This window comes from Bidens hawaiensis, unplaced genomic scaffold (assembly GCF_021521415.1).
Source record: "Bidens hawaiensis isolate Kalapana, Puna unplaced genomic scaffold, B.hawaiensis_p1.1 tig00039724_1, whole genome shotgun sequence".
Classification (NCBI taxonomy): Eukaryota; Viridiplantae; Streptophyta; class Magnoliopsida; order Asterales; family Asteraceae; genus Bidens; species Bidens hawaiensis.
This window is the reverse complement of record NW_027505627.1, coordinates 39,559-58,656: the sequence shown is the minus strand read 5'-3', so window position 1 is coordinate 58,656 and position 19,098 is coordinate 39,559. Positions and strand designations below refer to the sequence as shown.

General features: G+C 38.6%; 1 protein-coding gene and 1 non-coding gene across 2 annotated transcripts; both read right to left on the bottom strand.

Annotated features, from left to right (window-relative positions):
• Positions 1-13,517: 13,517 nt before the first annotated feature.
• Positions 13,518-18,132, bottom strand: LOC143614350 (ACT domain-containing protein ACR11-like). Its single transcript, XM_077087815.1, has 10 exons — positions 17,850-18,132; positions 16,029-16,083; positions 15,817-15,942; positions 15,628-15,722; positions 15,410-15,494; positions 15,249-15,308; positions 14,609-14,664; positions 14,400-14,505; positions 13,815-13,883; positions 13,518-13,725 (listed from the first exon to the last, which is right to left on the bottom strand). The coding sequence occupies exons 1-10, from the start codon at positions 18,002-18,004 to the stop codon at positions 13,663-13,665; spliced, it is 870 nt and encodes a 289-aa protein (XP_076943930.1). The 5' UTR covers positions 18,005-18,132; the 3' UTR covers positions 13,518-13,662.
• Positions 17,123-17,203, bottom strand: TRNAL-CAA (transfer RNA leucine (anticodon CAA)). Its single transcript has one exon. It is a non-coding gene; the product is annotated as a tRNA-Leu (tRNA).
• Positions 18,133-19,098: the final 966 nt, after the last annotated feature.

The following is a 19,098-nucleotide window of genomic DNA, read 5'->3' as shown; positions in this document are numbered from 1 at the left end:
CCGGTGATGTTTGACGGTTTGCCGGGTTTCGCGGTTTTCGGTGTTTGGTTAGCCCTTCAAAAAGGTGAGGATACTTTTTCATCATGTGATCCTCGCGTTCCCATGTGAACTCCGGTCCACGTCTCGAGTTCCAACGAACCTTAACGATTGGAATTTTGCTGCGTTTGAGCGTTTTGGTTTCCCAATCCAAAACCTCGACTGGTTCCTCAATGAACCGTAACTGTTCATCGACTTGTAGTTCCTCCAAAGGGACTACTTGGGTTTCATCAGATAGGCATTTCTTCAAATTTGATACGTGGAATACATCGTGTACGCCACTGAGTTCTGTTGGTAGGTCCAGTCGGTACGCCACCGGACCAATGCGCTCAGTTATCCGGTACGGACCAACATATCGTGGGTTGAGTTTGTTTCGCTTACCAAAGCGAACCACACCTTTCCAAGGTGAGACTTTGAGTAACACTCGATCGTTTACTTGAAATTCGAGAGGTTTTCGGCGCTTGTCGGCGTAACTCTTTTGGCGATCTCGTGCTGCTGCCATGCGATTTCGGATTTGAACAATCTTTTCCGAGGTTTCGAGTACCAGTTCCGGACCAGTGATTTGGCTATCACCCACCTCTGCCCAGCAGAGTGGTGATCGACACTTCCGTCCGTACAGCGCTTCAAACGGCGCTGCCTTAATACTTGCGTGGTAGCTGTTATTATACGAAAACTCTACCAAGGGTAAGTGGGGTTCCCAACTTTTTCCGAAATCTAAAACGCATGCACGCAACATATCCTCCAGGGTCTGAATAGTCCGTTCACTTTTCCCATCCGTCTGAGGGTGGTATGCGGTACTCATATCGAGACGTGTGCCCAGTGCGCTTTGCAGCGACTTCCAAAAGTGTGAGGTAAAACGAGAATCTCGATCGGAAATGATCGAGGCAGGCACTCCGTGTCTCGACACTACTTCCTTCATGTAGACACGAGACAGTCTTTCCATTTTGTCTGTTTCCTTAATCGCTAGGAAGTGCGCCGATTTAGTCAACCGGTCAACGATCACCCAGATGGTATCGCATCCCGTCGGTGTCTTAGGCAAACCCGTAATAAAGTCCATTGAGATGTGTTCCCATTTCCACATTGGGAGTTCCGGTTGTTGCAGTAGACCAGATGGTTTCTGGTATTCTATCTTGACTCTGGCACAAGTCAAGCATTTGCTCACGTAGGTGGCAATGTCGGCTTTCATGTTCGGCCACCAGTAAAGTTCCTTTAAATCATGATACATTTTATCTGAGCCAGGGTGGATAGAATATCGGGACTTGTGAGCTTCGTCCATCACTAGAGTTCTCAACTCTCCGTATCGTGGAACCCAAATCCGGTTCTCAAAATATCGGACCCCGTCCGATTTGGTTTCAAGTTGTTTGTCCATGCCCCGCATGAGTTCTGATGGGAGATTATCATCTTTCAAAGCTTCAAGTTGTGCATCGCGAATATGGTCGGGTAAGCTGGCATGAATTGTGAGTTGCAATGCTCGCACTCGTCTGGGTTTATCGGTTTCCTTTCTACTGAGGGCGTCGGCCACTACATTGGCCTTGCCAGGGTGGTACTTGATGGCACAATCGTAATCCTTAAGCAACTCGACCCAACGACGCTGTCGCATGTTCAGCTCCCTTTGATCGAAGATATGCTGGAGACTCTTGTGGTCGGTGTATATGGTAAACTTGGTACCGTACAAGTAATGCCTCCATATCTTAAGAGCAAACACTACAGCTCCGAGTTCCAAATCGTGGGTCGTGTAGTTCTTCTCGTGAACCCGTAGTTGTCTAGAGGCGTAGGCTATAACCTTCTCGAGTTGCATCAGCACACAACCGAGACCTTGTATAGATGCGTCACAGTGTACCTCAAAATTTTCTGTTCCCTCGGGGAGGGCTAAAATAGGGGCGCTACAAAGCTTGGTTTTCAACAGTTGAAAAGCGAATTCTTGCGCGTCACCCCAGTTGTACTTAGTGCCCTTGTGAGTCAAAGCGGTGAGGGGTTGAGCAATCTTTGAAAATCCCTCGATGAAACGCCGGTAGTAGCCGGCCAGTCCTAGGAATTGTCGCACCTCAGTCGGAGTCTTAGGTGCTTCCCAGTTTTTGATGGCCCCTACCTTACCGGGATCGACATGGATACCATTCTCGTTGATCACATGTCCTAAAAAGTGAACCTCGCGAAGCCAAAATTCACATTTCGAGAGTTTAGCATACAGTTGTTCCTTCTTCAGTAGTTCCAGAATTATCCTTAAGTGCTCTTCGTGGTCAGTCTCGTTCTTGGAGTAGACGAGAATATCATCAATGAAAACAATCACAAACTTGTCGAGGTACGCCTTGCATACTCGATTCATGAGATCCATAAATACGGCTGGTGCGTTGGTTAGGCCAAAAGGCATAACCGAAAACTCGTAGTGACCATACCGTGTTCTGAAAGCCGTTTTTGAAATATCTTCTTCGCGCACTCTCAGCTGGTGATAACCGGATCGTAGATCGATCTTCGAGTAGTAACTCGATCCCTGAAGCTGGTCAAACAAATCATCAATTCGGGGTAAAGGATAACGGTTCTTGACCGTCATCTTGTTCAACTCCCGGTAGTCGATGCACATTCGGAAAGTCCCGTCTTTCTTTCGGACAAACAAGACAGGGGCTCCCCATGGCGATGAGCTAGGTCGGATAAAACCTTTATCCAACAAATCTTGCAACTGGGTGGACAACTCCTGAAGTTCCGCCGGTGCGAGCCGATACGGGGCTCGTGCTATGGGTGCTGCACCGGGTGTCAACTCGATTTGGAATTCGACTTGACGAATAGGAGGGAGTCCAGGCAAATCCTCCGGGAAAACTTCCGGGAAGTCTCGCACAACCGGTATGTCTTCAATTCGTTTCTCCTCCGCGGGTTTCTCAACAATCTGCGCCAAAATTGCCGGATGACCCTTTCGTAAATACTTCTGTGCCTTCATAAGGGTAATGACGCTGGTGGTCATGCCGCTTCTCTCGCCTCGGACCGAAATGATCTCGCCGGAAGGGGTGGTAATATGGACTATCTTATCATGGCATATAATCTCCGCTCGGTTCTCGGATAACCAGTCCATGCCGACAACGACATCGAAACTACTAAGCGTAAAAGGAATAAGGTCAATGTCAAAGACATGACCTGACAGTTTCAACTTACATCCCGCAAGTATATGAGTTGTTACTACAGTTTTACCGTTAGCTAATTCAACAGGAAACTTAGCGTCTAACGGGGTTGGAGTAAGGTTTAAAAGTTGGCTAAAGGCCTTTGACACAAAACTCCTATCAGCTCCAGTGTCAAACAAAACAGAAGCAAAACAATCGTTTACAGGGAACTTACCAGACACCACATGCGGATCTCTGCGGGCTTGACCCGATCCAATCACAAACGCTCTTCCTTTGCCATTTCCTCCACCGTTACTGCCACTTCCATTGCCCCCATTGTTGTCATTATGTTTCAGCTTGGGGCAATCCTTCCGGAAATGGCCTTCCTGTCCACATTCAAAACATCCCTTAGTCGTCATCGGTGGCTTAGGAGCACCATTCGCCGCAAGGTCTCCTCTACATTCCTTCGCTTGGTGACCTATCTTTCCGCATCTTTGACACTTGACACGGTCACACTGACCAACATGATGAAAGTTGCACCTGTTGCACTTTGGATATTTCCCCGCATATCCGCTCGAAACCTGCCCGCAACCGTTGTTGTTGTTGTTGTTGTGATTCTGAGTGTTGAAACTCCGAGTAAATTCGGGCTTACGGTAGTGGTGTTGCGGTGGGAGGTTTGAGGATGAAGATCTGGTGTTGTCAAACTTTCTTTTCCCGCTGTTCGGGTTGCTGTTGTTGTTACTGTTGCTGACGTGGTCATTACTCGGGTTGTCACGGGCTTTAACAGTCAAACCCCTCGGTGGTAACGCACCCTGGGTCACAGCCTGATCCGTCAGTTTGTGAGCTAAACGGATCGCTTGTTGGATCGTGGCTGGTCTGGAAGACGTCACCATACCCTGAATCTGTGGTGCTAACCCATCAATGTACATCTCTATTCTCTTGCTCGGCGGATCCACCATCCGCGGACACATCACAGCCAACTCGTGAGAACGAGTAGTGTAGGCTTCAATTTCTGAGCCCACCATCTTCAGCGACCAAAATTCTGACTCTAACTTCGAAATCTCTTCTCTCGGACAGTACTCCTCTCGCATCATGTTCTTGAACTCCTCCCAGTTCATCGCGTTAGCCAGTTCCAATCCAATAATTTGCACATCTGCACATCGTCTGGGGACACCTCTGAGTGTGCCTCTGGCTCAGCCGGTTCTTCCTCCGGTTCTCCTTCGGGTTCCTCCTCGGGATCCTCCTCAGGCTCCTCTTCGGGATCTTCTTCAGGTTCTACATCAGGCTCTGCCTCGGGCTCTGCCTCAGGTTCTGCTACGTTCTGAGCAAGTTGCATTTGTAGGATATCGCAACGTTCTAACGCTATTTCGGTTCGGGTCCTTGCTTCTTGGAGTTGCTCTTGCAAGTCTATCATATCGGCTTGCATCTTCATCATAACCTTGGTTTGTTGCTCACTAGTCTCTTGCATTTCTTTCATTGCCGCTGCCATGCGGGCAATCTCCTCCTGAGTCTCAGTTCCATCTTTAAACAGTCTGGCAACATTTTCTCTACTGTAGCGCATGTAACCCACATCACGCTCCAAACAAGAAACGACAGCTGCGAGAACTCGCTCTACAGGTTCGGTTATAGGTGGTAGGGTGTTAGGGTAAGCAGGGTGGTTCTGGTGAGGCAATGGGGGAACTTGTTCACGGTAGACTATACGTCTGATCATGTTGGGGTACCACTCCCAGCTAACGTCGTTGTCATACAAGCCTCCGGATAGGCGGTACCTCTTCGGTGCAGGAGCTTCGAGTTCCGGGACTACACGGGGTGGCGAGGCAGTAGGTAACTGCGGTTCCTTCCCGTGAGCATGCGTCATCGAATCGGATGATGATGAGGGTGGCGTCGACATTCCTACAGGTAAGCCGGGTATATGCGCGCGTATGAGTGAAGGAGATAAGGAAATAAGATTTCAAGACTACACAAACCTATGCAGTGCGTATCATTATAACTAATGGGTCGTCGCGGTTATAGTCTAGTATGCATGCAGCTTCTAGTTCGCTATAACCAATGGCTCTGATACCAATCTGTCACACCCTCAAAATCCACTAACGGAGTTTTACCGTCAGAGGGTGTGAACTGGCAGGATCGGAATCATTAGTTATAACCAAACCAAAGAAAAACGTTTAAATGAAAGTAAGTGCGGAAGCGTAAAACCTTAATTCAAAAGTTGCGTCACGCAGGACGACTTAAAACCAAATGTAAATGTTAAAATTAAGTTTGCAGAGTAAAGATGTTTTCAATTAATGCATGCTCCTAAACCGCGCGCCCGCCTCGGCTACCTGAGAATAACATACTAAAAGTGTCAACACAAGGTTGGTGAGTTCACAAGTAAAATAAGATAAATCGTTTAGCGTTTTGCGTAACCTCGTTACGACGTTTAAATGTTGCGTAACCCCGTTACGACGTTTGAGTGTGTAACCACGTTACAGCGTTTAAGTGTTGCGTAACCCCGTTACGACGTTTGAGTGTGTAACCACGTTACAGCGTTTAAGTGTTGCGTAACCCCGTTACGACGTTTGAGTGTGTAACCACGTTACAGCGTTTAAGTGTTGCGTAACCCCGTTACGACGTTTGAGTGTGTAACCACGTTACAGCGTTTAAGTGTTTTGCATTACCAGATAGTGTTATGTCAAATTATATATCGATAGGTAGCTAATCTATACAACAAGTATCGCTAAGTGGTTCGCGACCGAAGCTGACTGTTTATCAAGTGCCCGTCACCAGGTCCTCCAGACCATGGTAAGTGTTAGCAAAAATTACACCCACTCAACCTCCAGTTGAGCTTAGCGTCGGGTGGGGTTTGTCAAACCCAGTAGTACTACTCAACAGTGACTCGCTATTCCAAATATTAACCGGTCCGATGTGTGGGACTTCAAGTGTTACGTTTGCCGCTTAGCCTTTACAAGTGATATATAATTTATAACAAAATCTTTCATATGCGTTTATCTCAGAAAATATGTTTATCGGAGTATGTTATCTCCCCCAAGTGAAAAACGTTTGAAAGCAGTTTAAGAGTGGGGTAAGTGAACTCACTGTTTGCGAAGAATATCCGATCTAGATCACCGAGTGATGCGCGTCGTAGAAAACTCTCTAGCGTTCTAAAATAACAAAGAGATTTTCTAAGTATCGGAATGTTTAACGAGTCTCTAGACTCGGCACATAATACCTATGCACGTAACATGTTTCGTGTTTCGTTTGTGAATCGTGTGTGACTTAAACAAGTAAAATTGTGATACGATACATGAGTGAGCAATTACTTTCGTGTCACGTATTAATAACATACTTATTAGCAATTATTCCCGTAGGGGCATTTTGGTCAACAAACAAAGACTAACTAACCATTATTCCCCATAAGGGCAATTTGGTCAATTCATGGCAATCAACTAGCAACTATTCCCCGCAAGGGTATTTTGGTCAAAATACAACAATTATATAAAAACTATCATATTTCATGCATTCCTATACAACTCAGCAGCTAGTTTCGTTATGACAGAATTTCTACTTGAAAGATTGCACTAGTTCACCGATTATAACGTCTCAATTAATTCACCAAAAATTACCACAGAAGCATACATATCTTAGGTTTCCAGAACATATTTTATCTTATTTTTATTCCACATATTTTTCTTATAATGACCAAAACATTACAGCTAACTCATATCAGTCAGATTCATGCACATCAGAATGTTATTTGCAATTCCCGTTAAACGAAAAATCCAATAAATGCAAGACCACTTGGGTTTGGTTCCTAACTCAGTGAGTCAACTTCCAGAAGTGGAACCAACCCAATTGGTCTCGTAGTTCATGAGATATAACATTTACAACATAACCTAACAGCAGGTCTAACAGCTCAGCTTTGCATCACGTTTTTGTAAAATCATAAAAGTATACTTCCACTTATCCAAAAATTACGAATTTATACTTTATAGAAACTAGACTCAACCTAGTTTACTGCAGTACCCACAATCTCAATCAATTTTCACGTTTACACTTCGTTACAGTCAGTTAAACATCGTATATACATTCTGTCCAGAATCTGTTCACATCAAAACTCAACATAATAACAATCTATGAACTATCATGCATCCATATAACCCTCTAGACACTATAACTACTATCCATGCATATCAATCACACCATACATACAAGATTAGGGTTTGTGTTCTAATTCAAATCAAAGACAACAATGAATCATGCAACAACATCAATCTAGTTATCAATCCATTATCCAACTAACAAGAATCATATTACTCACACACATGAACAAAATCGGCCAGCTAGGGTTTGTTATTAACCCAACAAACATCAAAATCAATCAACAAGAATGTGAAGGATGATCAAATATACCTTCCTAGCACCTTAATCTTCAATCAAACTTGAAAGATATTGAAGATATGTGTGTGTATAAGTTCCGATCGCAAAAGGGTTAGGGTAAGGGTTTCCGATCGGAATTCTTGTGGGGAAAGGGAATGGGAGTTAGGGTTTAGATTATCATGAATTTATAGACTAATATGTTACACCTTGGCCCCTCAACTCCTAAGTATTACTTTTTCTAGAACATTCTATCATAACTTGCACATTAAATAATCATGACAATAATATAATCACATAACACATAATCCTAACACATAGTTATCACATCATTAGTGTTTTAGTGTGTTTCGTTTATTCCTCAATCGCTCGCGTCAACTCGTTTGCGTTTCGGTGCAAATCCCGAAAGACTACTACACATGTAGTAAGTGTTAAGCGTCATTTAAACCCTAGTTTAAATGTAATGAAGTATGCGTTATAGATTCAACGATCTTAAAGTTTGAATTAACGGAGTTGAGTTAACGAGGTTAACCTGAAATTGACGATTGTCACATATATATACACACCCATCTTCTTCATTTTATTCTTGCTACATCTCCAAAAAAACTCTCTCAAACTCCATAGATTCAAGGTTGTTATTTCTTATGTATTTTTGAAGTTTTGACTTCTCAAGTCAAATAACTATAGTATTTCATTCTAAATTGTTCATCTAACATTACTAACTCTTGAATATGGTGGTACAACATATATATAATACACACCCCTTGTTTCCTTTATTTGTTACTTCACCGACTTTGGTTGGTTAAGTTTCGAATGTCATAAGGCAAGGCTTCATGGAGGACTTCGTGTTCTTGATATATATTTACACACACATAACTTATTATACATATCACTTATGACTAACTTCTAACCCTTTAGTTTGTTCATCTTATTTACAAGTTCCATGGTGTGGGTTTGTATAAGACTAACCTCGGTTTAACCGAAACTAGTCCAAACCGGAAACCGAACTTTTGTTTACTAGTTTTGTTAAAATAGTTGTTTAAACATGTTTATTGCTAGATTTGAGTTTCAAAAATCATTTTTACAAGTTCTTTGATATTAAGCATATGGAATCCATCTATGAACTCGTTGGGAGATGGAAACCGAACTAAACCGAAACTTTTGCTTAAAAGACTTGTAGTTAACTTTTTTTGTTGTAAAATTTAAGTTTTCTTCATTTATAAACCAATATACAAGTTCTATGATATTTGGGCATGTAGAAACCATCTATGAACTATTTGTGAGATGGAGACCGAACTATACCGACTTTTACTCGCTTAAGACACACAAGTGTGTTTTTAGTTATCAAGACTTGTATATTTCTTTAAAAAATAGTTTACAAACTGATTTTAATTATTTTTCTTAAGTACTTGGAATAGTTGGATCCAACTTGATCTCATAACATAGTTTGGACCGACAAAACCGAACACTCGCTTAACGTGCGTTGTTAGTTCTAAACAATAGATCTACGTACTTGGTTAAGTGTTAGTATGTTTTAATGAGTTATCTCATAACAATTAATATTTTCGAAAGTTGACTTTGGGTTCGACCATTTGTCAAGACCCGAACCGACAACCCGAACACTCGTTAAAAACCCGTTTTAGTATCTTTAGCCTAATGGAACTTGCATTTTAGCATTTTCCCCACCTTATTACTTAACATTGGTTAAGTAAATATTAAGGTTAGATACTTTAACCCGGTTTTGAGCAAACTTACATTTTTTAAAAGGGTTATTATTATAAATTCTTAAATAGTTACATTTTAAACCTTGAACTTTAATTGATTAGCTTTTGCAACAATTATTTTATTTAAAGATCTTCAAGACAACCTTTCTAAATCCAAGACTTTCTTTTATTTAGGCTTCATACGTTAAACTCGTCGTTCCGGCAAATCTCCAAATAATCAATCTTTCAAGTTTATTACTTGAACGTGAGTAACTTCATACCCCGTTTTCTATCTTTTATTTTGGGGGTGACATTTCAACTTATCTAAACTAAATGTTTTATACTTGGGTCTTAAACCACAAACGTTGTTGTATACCTTACTTGAATAATTGCTCGATTTGGTGTTCTATGCTTATTTGACTATGTGTTTATCGCTTTTGGATGGTGGAACCATAAATCCTAGACCATTTGGCAACCCCTCATGGCAAGGTGTCGTTAACGTAATGCAATTAACGATAACTATAAAATCCTAAACTATTTGGCAACCCCTTATAGTTGGGTGTCGCTAACTTGTTAGCGATAACTATTTATCCAAGTTTATAGCTATTATTTATGGTTTTGTATACTAGTTTTGTGGCTTTTCATACTATATATCTATTGTTCAAACTTATGAATTGCTCACCAACCTTTGTGTTGATAAACTTTATTTTATGAAATGTTACAGGTTTGCATCTAGGTTGATTATGGAGTTCGGTGAAGAAAACATCACAAATACCGTTAGGATATTGGCAAAAATGAACAATATTTGATTTGCTATATTTTGTTATATTTTGTTGTATTTGAGTTATGAATATTTGGTTATGTGACATTTTCGATGTTGTGAAATGAAATGAGTTTGTTAAATATTGTCGCTTTAAATAGTGTCATGCGCTTATGAGCAATCGTTGCACCCCGGCATGTTCCGCCGCCTTTGGTCGGGGTGTGACAACTTGCTCTGTTCTCCGCCGTCTGGATCGCCGACGCAGCGGCGTTAATGGTGACCATGGTGTCATCATTCACCACTCTCAGGATCAAGAAACCAAAGTGAAAAACGATTAACCGGAGGTGGGTACGGCGGCGGCTGACTCGCCGGAGCCGGTAAAGAAAGTTAATGGCGACGACCTGGGTTGAGATTATTATACACAAACCGATTACTTCTGATGCATTACATACACATACACAAACTGAATGTGTGTGTGGGGGTTGGAGATTATTATTATTATTGTTAATTTATTATTATTATGTACAATTACAAGTTTACCCTTCACCATTAACAGTCAACTGTAGTTTGACTAACGGAAGGAGCCAAAAAAAGCCCGCCCAAATATCACAGACGTGCAAAATGCGCAAATTCGTTTTCAGTGGCTAATCCATCTCCTGACAATATATTTCAGGGAGGCTAATTGGAATTTTCTCATACATATATATATATATATATATATATATATATGAGACTATAGCTCTATATATATATATATATATGATGTTGCAAACTCCTATTTTTTACTAGTTTATAATTATACGTGTAACACTACATACAAGTATATTTATTTATTTAAACACGTGTTTGGAATACTTATTTTACCTACTTATAACTTATCTAAGGCATACATTATAAGTTACAAAGTTGTAACTTATATCTTATACACTTATAAAATTTAACTTTCATAAACACATAATAACTTATAATCCATAAGTTACCGCCATCGTCTTCGTCGCCCACCGCCATCATCCATCGCTCTTGCCCTTTTCCATTACCTCTGCCGACATCACTACCAACCACCATTAATTCCCCCATCAACCACCATCATTGCCTGCCACCGTCACTCAATTCCATTTATTTTGTTCCTTCGTCTATTCCTGTCTATCAAACAACACAAGGTAATGATAAAATTCATTCTCACATGGTTATCAAACATCTTAATTGAATAGTAATGATCAAATTCATTCATTTTTACATTTAATTACCTCGTCTATTTCATTACCCTATAACAAACATATTTATGTTCTGTTTGTATGAGGTAATTGAATATAGATGGAGCGGAACAAAACAGATAAGAGAACGAAATTGATCATTGTCATTCTTTTGTCTTGTTTGGTTAACATATGAGAATAAAATGAATAATTAATTTATATTGTTTGGTAGACACAAAAAGAAGCGAAAATGAAATACAAATGACAAAAAATACCCCTACCTTAAAATAAAGAAAAAAATTACGACAATAAAATATCGCAATGGCAGTGGCTTGAGTAGTGGTGGTGCGACGGTGGTGATGGTCAAGTGGGGGAGGCGGCGGCGGTGATGGCGGCAACGATGGTGGTGGTGGTCAGGTGGTGATGTTGAGAAAATAAGGTGAAAGTATAATGGAAAATTGGGGGGGGGGGGTTGCTTAAAAAAAATGTTTTTGATGAATGACTTTCTTGTGTAATCGTTGATTTCATTCCATTAACTGATCAAACACCTTTTTTTTTCATTCTCTCGTAATGCTCTTTCTTTCCATTTCCTTAGTCTTTTTAGTGTATTTGAGATTTTGATAGCTTTGACATGCCAATTTAATTTTTCTGATTTTTTGTTAGAAAATTTTGGCTTTACCTAAATATGGGAATCTAGATTAAGGATGATGCTAAGTTTGAATAAATGTTTAAAATGGGTCAAATTGAAAACCTTGTTCAAACGGGTCAAGATCAGCCCTGTTAAAGGATGCTTCCATGGAAAATCTTCGAAGTTAAGATTATGAAAGTCATGTCTTGGTTGACCTATTTAACCCATGTTGTCAAACAGGTTGTGTTTAGGTTAACTTGTTTAACCTGTTTAAGTAACTAATATGACTCATTAACCCGTTTAAAACTAATATTAAAATAATTTTTAAAAATGCTTTATAAGATCAATCTGTTTATGTAAGTTCCAAATCCACATCATCATCATCATCATCATCATCATCATCATCGTACTCAGTATATCCCACCAATAGCAATGCTATGGTAGGGTCTGAGGAGGGTAAGATGTAGACAGCCTTACCTCTATCCCATAGGGATAGAGAGGCAGCTTCCGGTGAGACCTCCGGCTCGATAGTAGTTTTGCATCAAGCCTTGGACATAAGGCACATAGCACTCAATCATCGGGACACCGGCTGATCGGTGCATGTGTCCTTGTCTTTCGGCTATCAACGCCACCACATGATGCCCGATTAACCTTCCGCCACTTTTAACGTTATTTTCACGAGATTAGTAAAATAACGTCAAAATTAGTGCAATTTTACTTTTGCCCACCCGAGGGTTCACACATATATACATTATATGCGCGCACCGCAAGCAGGGCGTAAAGTTCCAAATCCACATATCTTTTATAGGCGGAATCTATTGTTTGTGCTGATTTAAGAACAATAAGATGAAGAACAAGATGAACACAATATAGCTTCAATGCACACGTTTGTATTGATTGACAATCATGTGATACATAAGTTCTCGAAAACACGTAATGAGACGCTTCATGAATGCTCGATGAGTATAAACTAATCTATATGTAGGGTAACATGTATACAAGCCCAAAAGCCAAACCCATAAAGCCCAAGCCCATCCGAAATCACTCTTGTGATTTCGGCTTTACACACTCAAAGTCGTAAAACATTTCATGTGAAATACTTCAACTCGTCTAACATCTTTCTTCGTCTTGACCATGTAATAGCTCGTTTGATATACATCATCTCACTAATTTATGAATTTACAGTTTATCTAATTTATTACACAACCCATTTACAACTTGATTACACAATCCGTTTGACTCGCTTCTCTAAATTGGTTTATACTAGAGATGTACAAAAAAACCACTTTCAACCAAACCGGGTCCCAAAATGACCCATCGCGCCGGTTCTATCACTGATTCCCTTTCTGAACTACCAAATCGAACCGGGTTGAGAAAAAAACCGGGTTAAATTGGTTCTAAACCTAAACAATCGATTTGGACCAGTTGGACCTTTCATGCTCCTAAACCGGTTTCTAAACCGAACCGGTTTGAGTCGACCATGGTTTGACCAAACCGGTTCGTTTTGACAAAAACCCCGGTTTTTAGTGCACCTCTAGTTTATACGGGTCTTGATCGGGTTACAGAGTTCTAAATTATGATCGTTGTATTTGAGTTCATCAACTCGACACACCGCCCCTACTTTCACAACCATTATTCTGATTATCGGGTTAAGACCAACACATTTGGTCACCGAATCAATTTGAAAATAGGCTGCGGTAATTAACCATAAGTAATCTTCATAACTACCCGAGCCGGGCTTTAAACAATGGTTAAGACTTAAGACCATAAATGCAGATTTTTGGTATCATATAAATGTAGTAACTTTACAATTTGTAATGTAATGTAAGCTCCCAAGTATTATCCGAAACACTACAACACCATGTAGACTGCATTTTCCATTGTAACCGATACCGTTTTGGTTTCAAAAACTAGACTCTTCGGTACTCGGTCGCCTCAAAAAGTACCTCAAACTATTCGTGACGACCTGCCAAAAAAATTTGTATTTAAACAAAAGGGTTTATCATGCAAAATAACAAACATATTTGTATATTTTTACCGATGTGTCGGGTTTACCTGTTGAAGTGGTTTGATAAGAGCTTTACCCTTGTAGCTGACGTGGAATTTTGCCTTCGCCAACAAACCCTGCATCAAACCCGAACCAGTCAAAATGCTTAAAAAATTACAAAATACATATATTTTTTTTAGATCCATAAAATTTTAATAAAGATAAAAATGTGTTTTCCATGTGTATAAATCAAAAAATTTATAATACGTATAAGTATTTTTAAATATAATACATACGTATCATTAATTTAACCGATTTCATGCTATTATTTTTTCCCCACTTGTTTTCGTAAACTCTTGAATACTTAAGGAAAAATTTTTGATCTTTTTTACTACTTACTAGACCCGACTCGTTAAAGATTATTCAAACCTATAGATTCCAAACCACACAAAACAGATCATGTGATGCTCAGTTTGGGTGAATTAGTTTACATTGGATTATTATTTAATTAAATTAGGTTTAAAGAAAGATTAAAAATTTATTTATTTTACTCTTAATTTATATTATTTAACCTAACTATTATTTAACTGGTTGTCTAAAAGTGATAAAATAATCAAGAAGTAAAATCTATTTATTCAGATATTATTTTGTACCTCGGTATCGAACTCTCCCGACTCAACTGCAACATTTATATCAGTGACAATTTTCACAAGATCCACCAATAATCCGGGCCGATCTGCTGTCTCCACTGAGAGCAGACTGCATTATAGAATCGTAAAAATGAGTTGCTTTTTGCCTTTAAAATACAATAAAAATGTTTCGGACTAGTGAAAAGACAAAAATACCCTCCATTTTTAAATACCTTCGTTCAGGGCTGTCATCGTAAATTTGGACACGGGTTGCAATGTCAACATCAATCTGAGGCGGTTCAAAACTCGTTAGGTAAGATTTAACCAAACAATGATGGTTGAGTTATTAGCCAAAAGTCTAAACTACCCTTTAAAGGAAGCTTGAGGACCAACAACAATGGTATAATAATAAACACGGTCAAATTGGACATTTTGCCTTTTAAAAATTCAAAAGATGCCAAGAGTGCGCAGGTTTTGTTAGGTATTCGGAAAGGAAAATTACCAACAATAATTTTAGTGAATAAAAAAGATACCCAAACTGCCCTTTTGTGGGGTCCAAATAGAGAGAGCTTGCGAACAAAAACAAATAGCATTGTAAATGTGTAAGGGGCATATTGGTCATTTTGCCTTTTAAAAAATCAAAAGAAGCCAAGAACCCGCAACCTTTTTCGGGTATTCCGAAACGAAAATTACTAACAATAATTTTATGAATAGTTAAATACCCAAACTGCCCTTTTGTAGGATCCAAATAGATTTTAACTTTGTGAACCCAAAACCATAGCATTGAAAACGTGAGAAGGGGCAAATTGGTCATTTTGGCTTTTGTTTTTGTTTTGTTTTGTTTTTTTTTTTTTTTGGGGGGTGGGGGGGTACCTTTTGCGATGGTGCTTCGACTCCAAAGGCTTCTCCCATTGCCAATTGGGCACTTGATTCCTAAACCATTAATGACATCAGTTCAACAATAGTCTTTTAAAATATTATTTATTTATTTATATATGCATGTTATTAAAAAAGACACAAGATTGTTATAATACCGGGTGATATTCTAGAAGATTGCTAATAATAGTTAGACGGATCGCCTCAAGCAACTCGGGGTCCTCAACTTTACGTCCAGTTGAGCTGCATAAACATAAAAATCTAATTATTTTGACCCAAAAACATTTAAAGAAAAAAATAACCTAGAACTATACCTTATTTGCTAAACATCATTGAACGTATTATTCAGAAAAAGATATTTAGGTTCAATACTTACGCTTTAGTGATCGAAAATGTGTTATGCTTCCCAGAAGAATCCAGACACACGTTAGCTTTCACAACATTTAGTCCAAGATTTTTAAGAGCATTCATCTACACATACATTAATAATTGACAATAAAACAATAATAATAATAATAATAATAATAATAATAATAATAATAATAAAAATAAAATAAAATCATACGGTATCAAGAAGAGCTCCAAGGCGATCGCCGAATGTAACCTCTACAACGGTTGCATTCGGGTCAGAGTCCTGGTCAATAATAACTTTGGGTGTTGGAACCACATCGGTTTCCTGGTAGCTTCCATCCTGAAAATCAATTATAGAATGAAATTAAAAATACAAATTAAATAGATTCTATAATAAAAGTGTTACCAAATCCCTTATCTTGATACCTCAATAGCTGTGGCGGATGCTTTCGGAATCATATGACTAAATGAATATGACAATCTGGGTGAAAACCCAAATCAAGAATTAGAACAAAACACAAATAGATCAAAGAAGGGGGGCGCAAACAAGCTGAGCCACTCATGAGCTACTCGAGATCGGATAGATAAAAAACTCGAAACGAATCGTGCTTTATTGAGCTTGAGCCTCAAATAAAGCTCGTTTAGTTATCGAGACTGAGTTCGAACCTTGTATGCGAAGCTCATTTAGGCTCATGAAATCTTGACGAGCCTTGTGTATTTTTTAAGTTGCAACCCTTTTGTACTTCTATGTATGAATTTCATACTGCACAGCCGAGTTTTGGCTCATTTAAGGTACTACACGAGCTCGAGTCGAGCTTAGGCTCGTTTAAGGTTTTTCTCAATATATATAAATATAATATAAAGCATATATGAATAAATTAATTAATTCATAATAAATGAGAGGAGACATTGTTCGAGCCAGGGTGGGTTCAAGCTCAAGCTCAAAATTAAACGAGGCAACTCAACTAGGCTCAGGCTCGATTTTGAAGTTAAACACGCATAAGATCGAGCCGAGTTTGTCTCGGTTACAAAAATGAGCCAACTCAGCTCAGGTTGTTTCAATTCAAGTTTTTTCAACTAGTTTTATTCGAGCTTTTATCGAGCGAGCCCGCGAGCTTTTTGAACTCGTATTTGCAAGTAATCAATCTCCAGATTGGATCATAAATTCATAATCACTATCCCCAATCACTCAAAACTGATGATTCTAATTTCAAATCGAGATCTAATCAGCTTGAGAGTTACAATAGTTACATGGCAGGTCGGTTTTTGTATCGCAAACCTACGCCCGCGAGCTCGATGTTTTAATCTCTTTATGATCGTACCTTTATTTACTTCGGCTTTACTAATAACTAAATTGGCTTCACTCGAACCCATATTGCTCGAATGGTATGATCCCTCCATCACCCCAGAATGAAAGGGGTGATCTCGTAGTTCTTGGTCTGTGAAGATGCGGATCGAATCGGTATTGCTATCCGAGCTCTCTTATTGAATTGCTCATTGAATTAGCATTCTCAATATTATGCCTTGAAGAGGACTCGAACCTCCACGCTCTTTAGCACGAGATTTTGAGTCTCGCGTGTCTACCATTTCACCACCAAGGCATCTTGAAAGTGAATCGTATTCCATGAATATGATATCAAAGGAAGGGCCAAGAAAGGGGGGCAACGAGTAGGAGAAATGGAGGTTTGGGCTTTAGAGGGGTTTGGCGTTGCTTATATTTTACAAGAGATGCTTACTTATAAATTAGCAAATTATATTTCATATAACAATCAATCAATCAATTAAAACCCAATACAATTAAAGATCAAAACTACATAACAATCCAATTAAGCAAATAATTTCAATTCAATCAAAATCCACAAAGATGATCACTTATTACACAAAACCCATAACTTAATTAGACTCCTTGATTGAATATAAAAAATAAAAAATAACCCAATTCAATCAAACAAATATTAACAATCCCAGTTAAGCTAATAATTTCGATTCAATCAAAACCCACAAAGATTATCACTTATTACGCAATACCCATAACTTAATTAGACTCATTGATTGAATATAAAAAAAATTAAAAAAACAATTCAATAAAGCAAAATTAACAATCCCAATTAAGCTAATATTTCAATTCAATCAAAACCCACAAAGATTATCACTTATTACGCAAAACCCATAACTTAATTTGGCTCATAAAAAAACCAATTCAATAAATCAAATATATTATTACAAAAAAAAAAAAAAAAACTGAACCTTGGTTTAGTTGAAGAGCATAGATGTTTAGCATGATCCGACCCGAAAGAAGATCCGAAGAATGCGGATGATTTGAAGAGGGGTTGTTTTTCGAAAGCAATTAGTTTGGTGTAGAGTGCAAGAGTAGAGCCACAGGAAGCCATGGTAACAGCCATGAATGAATGAACAGAAGATAATTGAAAAAAAAATAGAGAAAAAAAAATCAATGGGTTGTGAATTAGATGGGCATGGTGAGAATGGGTAGTAGAGGATATGGTGGGCCCAATAATGGTGGAGTATGGATTGAAGGATGGAGATAGAAGATTGATCATAGACGTTGTTTTCGTTCTAGTGATATCCGCCATTTGTAATCTTAATAAAGGAACTTGTTTTCTATGGACTAGATATTTGTAATATTATTATTTTCTTTTTCTTTTGTCTTTACAACTCTTGCTTGCTGGTTAAATTTATCACATTGATATACAAGCGTCTTTTAATATAGGAAAAATGCTCACCTAAGTTCAACGTCCGTGAGCACTCGCCCGTGAACACGACAGTATGGTGAGATAAAACTCATTCAATTCAATAATTTAACATGTGTCACATGAACACCAAGTCTCTCCCATTATCGTTGGCTTATTTTATCTCTTATTTTAGGGGTGTTTGGATTGCTTATTTTATCTTTTGTAACTTATAAGTTACAAGGTGTTTGAAAAAGTTAAGGTTGTGAATGGAGAAGTTATAAGTTATAACTTTGTAACGTATAAGTTATGACTTGTACAAGTCATAAGAATTTTAAATAAGGAATTCCAAACACCCTCTTGAGTTTTATTTCATGTGTTTTTTAAATTTTGTCTTTATAAGTAAAATTGTAAATGATTTGAGCCAAACTCGGCTTGTTTTTAACTTTTTTTTCTAAAGTTTGAGTTTGACAAGTGAGTTGTCTTTTAAGCTCTGCAAAGTGTTGGATGGGATCACGTCTTTAGCTTTTCTCTGGATTAAAAATAGGTCTTCTTTCAAATCTTTATTTTGGGAAAATGATATAACCTTTTGTTTTAGTCTTGTTGTGTTGTTTTGGCCACAAGCGTCTTGATACTTGTGCATTTTTAATAAAAGTTGTTAAAAAAATTGTTTTTTTAACTCGGGTTTGACTCGGTTATTATTTATCAGATAAACTGTATACGTATTTAATTATTTATATATATTTTGAGAAAAAGTTTAAACGAGTCAAAGCTCGGCTCAAGCTTGACCATGCAATGGAAACTTATAC

Coding starts and splice junctions, on each gene's coding strand:
- LOC143614350 (XM_077087815.1), bottom strand. CDS start 18,004: ATGGCTGTTACCATGGCTTCCTGTGGCTCTACTCTTGCACTCTACACC. Junction 14,506..14,608: donor GATGACAGCCCTGAACGAAG/GTATTTAAAAAT, acceptor TCTATAATGCAG/TCTGCTCTCAGTGGAGACAG. Junction 13,884..14,399: donor CGGGAGAGTTCGATACCGAG/GTACAAAATAAT, acceptor GGTTTGATGCAG/GGTTTGTTGGCGAAGGCAAA.